This window comes from Cebus imitator, unplaced genomic scaffold, assembly GCF_001604975.1.
Source record: "Cebus imitator isolate Cc_AM_T3 unplaced genomic scaffold, Cebus_imitator-1.0 Scaffold363, whole genome shotgun sequence".
Taxonomy (NCBI): domain Eukaryota; kingdom Metazoa; phylum Chordata; class Mammalia; order Primates; family Cebidae; genus Cebus; species Cebus imitator.
The window spans coordinates 2,271,937-2,274,923 of record NW_016107678.1 but is presented as its reverse complement, the minus strand read 5'-3'; the positions used below and the strand labels follow the sequence as shown (position 1 = coordinate 2,274,923).

Genomic DNA, 2,987 nt, shown 5'->3' with positions numbered 1-2,987 from the left:
TTTGAGACGGAGCCTCGCTGTTGTTACCCAGGCTGGAGTGCAATGGTGCGATCTCGGCTCACCGCAACCTCCGCCTCCTGGGTTCAGGCAACTCTCCTGCCTCAGCCTCCTGAGTAGCTGGGATTACAGTCACGCGCCACCATGCCCAGCTAATTTTTTGTATTTTTAGTAGAGACGGGGTTTCACCATGTTGATCAGGATGGTCTCGATCTCTTGACCTCGTCGTGATCCACCCGCCTCGGCCTCCCAAAGTGCTGGGATTACAGGCTTGAGCCACCGCACCCGGCCAACATTTTACGTTTTTATGTAAATATCTAGGACTTTACAATAAATACCTTAGCTGATTCGTCTTTGAAAAGATTGTATTTGGCTTTCTTTGGTAGCAGATTTACTGTGGTCATACATTTTTTTAAAACTGCCTTTCAAGATGCTAGCTGTCCTGTACATTTTATTTATGAATTGTACTTCTTGGTTCATCATCAGTCTCAGGGCCATCAGCTTTTTGAATATGTATCTATTAACATGAACCTGTTAATAGATACATTAGTTTAATCTTATAGATTTTCAAGCAAGTGATTTCTCATTGAAGGGTTGGTACTTCCAAGAGTGGTAGAAGTTTAGCTATTTTACCGTGGTAATATCACTGGAATTACTTCCTTTTCATTAGCTAAGGCTTTCTTTTCTTTCAGTTTGTCTCCCCTCCATTATTATGTTTCTCTTTCTACCCTTACTTGTCAGTCTAAGACAGAGTGAGAATATATAAAATCTATAACTAAATAAACAAAATTATGTGTTTCTTTATGGTAGGGTTTAGCAAACTATGACCTATAGGCTAACCTTGCCTGCCACCTAATTCAGTTAATAATTTTTTGGAACATAGCCACATGTATTGTTTATGGCTGTTTTCACACAACAGAGACCATATGGCCTGCAAAGTCTACATTCTGGCCCTTTACAGAACAAGTTTGCTGATTCCCTGAATTAGGTGAACATAGAAGATAAAACCTCAGAATTTAATGTAAGGATTGTAATTACTACTTAAGATTTTTTTCCCCTTATTTTTTTTTCTTTTCTGTGTAGTGGGACAAATCTGCTCAGTGTGGATGAAGATGAGGATTCTGAAACCTCAAAAGGGAAAAAGGCAAGTGTTGCTCAAAATATTTTTTTTAATATTATATACAAAAAAAAAAAAATTGTTACCTCAAAAGAAGACTTAATATTTTTAAATTATAAACCCAAGTTAACCACTTTCCCTACTACCCTACAGGCAAATGGTGTCCCTAGTTTCTTATTTATCTCTTTGGGAATATTTTATGCATTATAAAGAAGAAAAATATTTCCACCTGCCATGTTACACAATTGGTAATATACTGTGCATGGTTTTTCTGACCTTACTTTAACTTAATATATCTTGGAGATCATCTGTAAAGAGTTCATAAAAAGCACCCTCGTTCTTTTCAGTGAGTGCATAGTATTCCGTTGTATTACGTATAGGTACCATTAACCAATACGACCTATTGATGGATATTTACAATGTTGTCAACTTTTTAATGTTTTTCTAAAACAATGTGTAAACTCATCTTCTATATGGGTTATTTTGCACACATACAGGCATGTCTGTAGAATGAATTCCTAAAAGTAGCACTGCTTTGTCAGGACGGGTCCATTTCTAATTTTGGTACACCAGATTTACACTTGTTCCGGCAACATGTGAAAGTATCTATTTCCCCACACATCTGTCATCAACCTTTTGATCTTTGCCAATGAAAAATAGTATCTCAGTGTAGTTTTAATTTTCATTTCATTTTTTGTGAGGTTGAACATTTCATATGTATAGTCTAATTCTTTTTTTAAATACTTGTCAGTTAATATCCTTTGCCTATTTTTCTGTCTGATCTTTAGAATATTATTCATGGGAATTCTTTTTATATTTAGCGTAAGACACACTTTTTTTTTTCACATTTTGAACATCTTTGAAATCTAAATGCACCTTAAAAGATAGCATGAAATGCTTTAATTATTTTAAAAAATGTTGTTGCCCGGTGTAGTGGCTAACGCCACTTAGCACTTTGGGAAATCGAGGTGGGAGAATCGCTTTAGGACAGGAGTTTGAGGCTATCTGTACAACATAGTGAGACCCCCGTCTCTAAAAAAATAAAGTTTTGCACAGTAGTACATACAATAATGGTGTGTCATAATAATTTTTTATAGGTTTGATGAAATAAGGTATTTTGGAGAAACTATACTTTTACTATGATTCTAGTTGCTACTGTATATACACATGTGTGTGCATGTGCATGTGTGTTTGAGAGAAGAGTCTGGCTCTGTTGCCTGGAATAGAGTGCAGTGGCACAGTCTCAGCTCACTCCAACCTCCATCTCCTGGATTCAGCCAATTCTCATGCCTCAGCCACATGAGTAACTGGGATTACAGGCATGCGGCACCATGGCCAGCTTGTATTTTTAGTAGAGACTGGGTTTCGCTATTTTGGCTAGACTGGTCTTGAACTCCTGGTCTCAAGCGATCCTCCCATCTCTGCCTCTGAAAGTGTTGATATTACAGACGTGAGCCACCGCACCTGACCATTGCTAAAATTTTAACTCAGTTTTTTCACTAGTCTCTTGTTTTTGCTTGTGGTGGTTATTGCCATGAAAAAAGTGTATTTCCTTATGTCGTTAAATGTATCAGTCATTTTTCTTTTGAAGGCCTTTGAGTCTACTGTCTTTGTTCCTAATTATGTTAATTTTACAACTTACTTGGGGTTGGGCACAGTGGCTCATGCCAGTAATTCCCGCACTTCAGGAGGCCGAGGCAAGCAGTTCACTTGAGGTCAGGAGTTTGAGACCAGTTTGGTCAACATGGGAAACCTTGTCTCTATTAAAAATAGAAAAATTAGCCAGACGTGATGGCAGGTGCCTGTAGTACCAGCTACTTGGGAGGCCGAGGAAGGAGAATTACTTGGGCCCGGGAGGCGGAGGTTGCAGTGA

General features: G+C 38.1%; 1 protein-coding gene across 6 annotated transcripts in view; it reads left to right on the top strand.

The window, feature by feature from the left end:
• The window catches only part of SENP6 (SUMO specific peptidase 6), a 116,091-nt gene that overhangs the window by 24,961 nt on the left and 88,143 nt on the right, over positions 1 to 2,987 (top strand). For all 6 annotated transcript variants that reach the window (XM_017506842.2, XM_017506841.2, XM_017506840.2 and 3 more), the window contains one exon: positions 1,081 to 1,141. In XM_017506842.2, the coding sequence (XP_017362331.1) occupies positions 1,081 to 1,141 (61 nt within the window). The remainder of the gene's footprint in view (positions 1 to 1,080; positions 1,142 to 2,987) is intronic.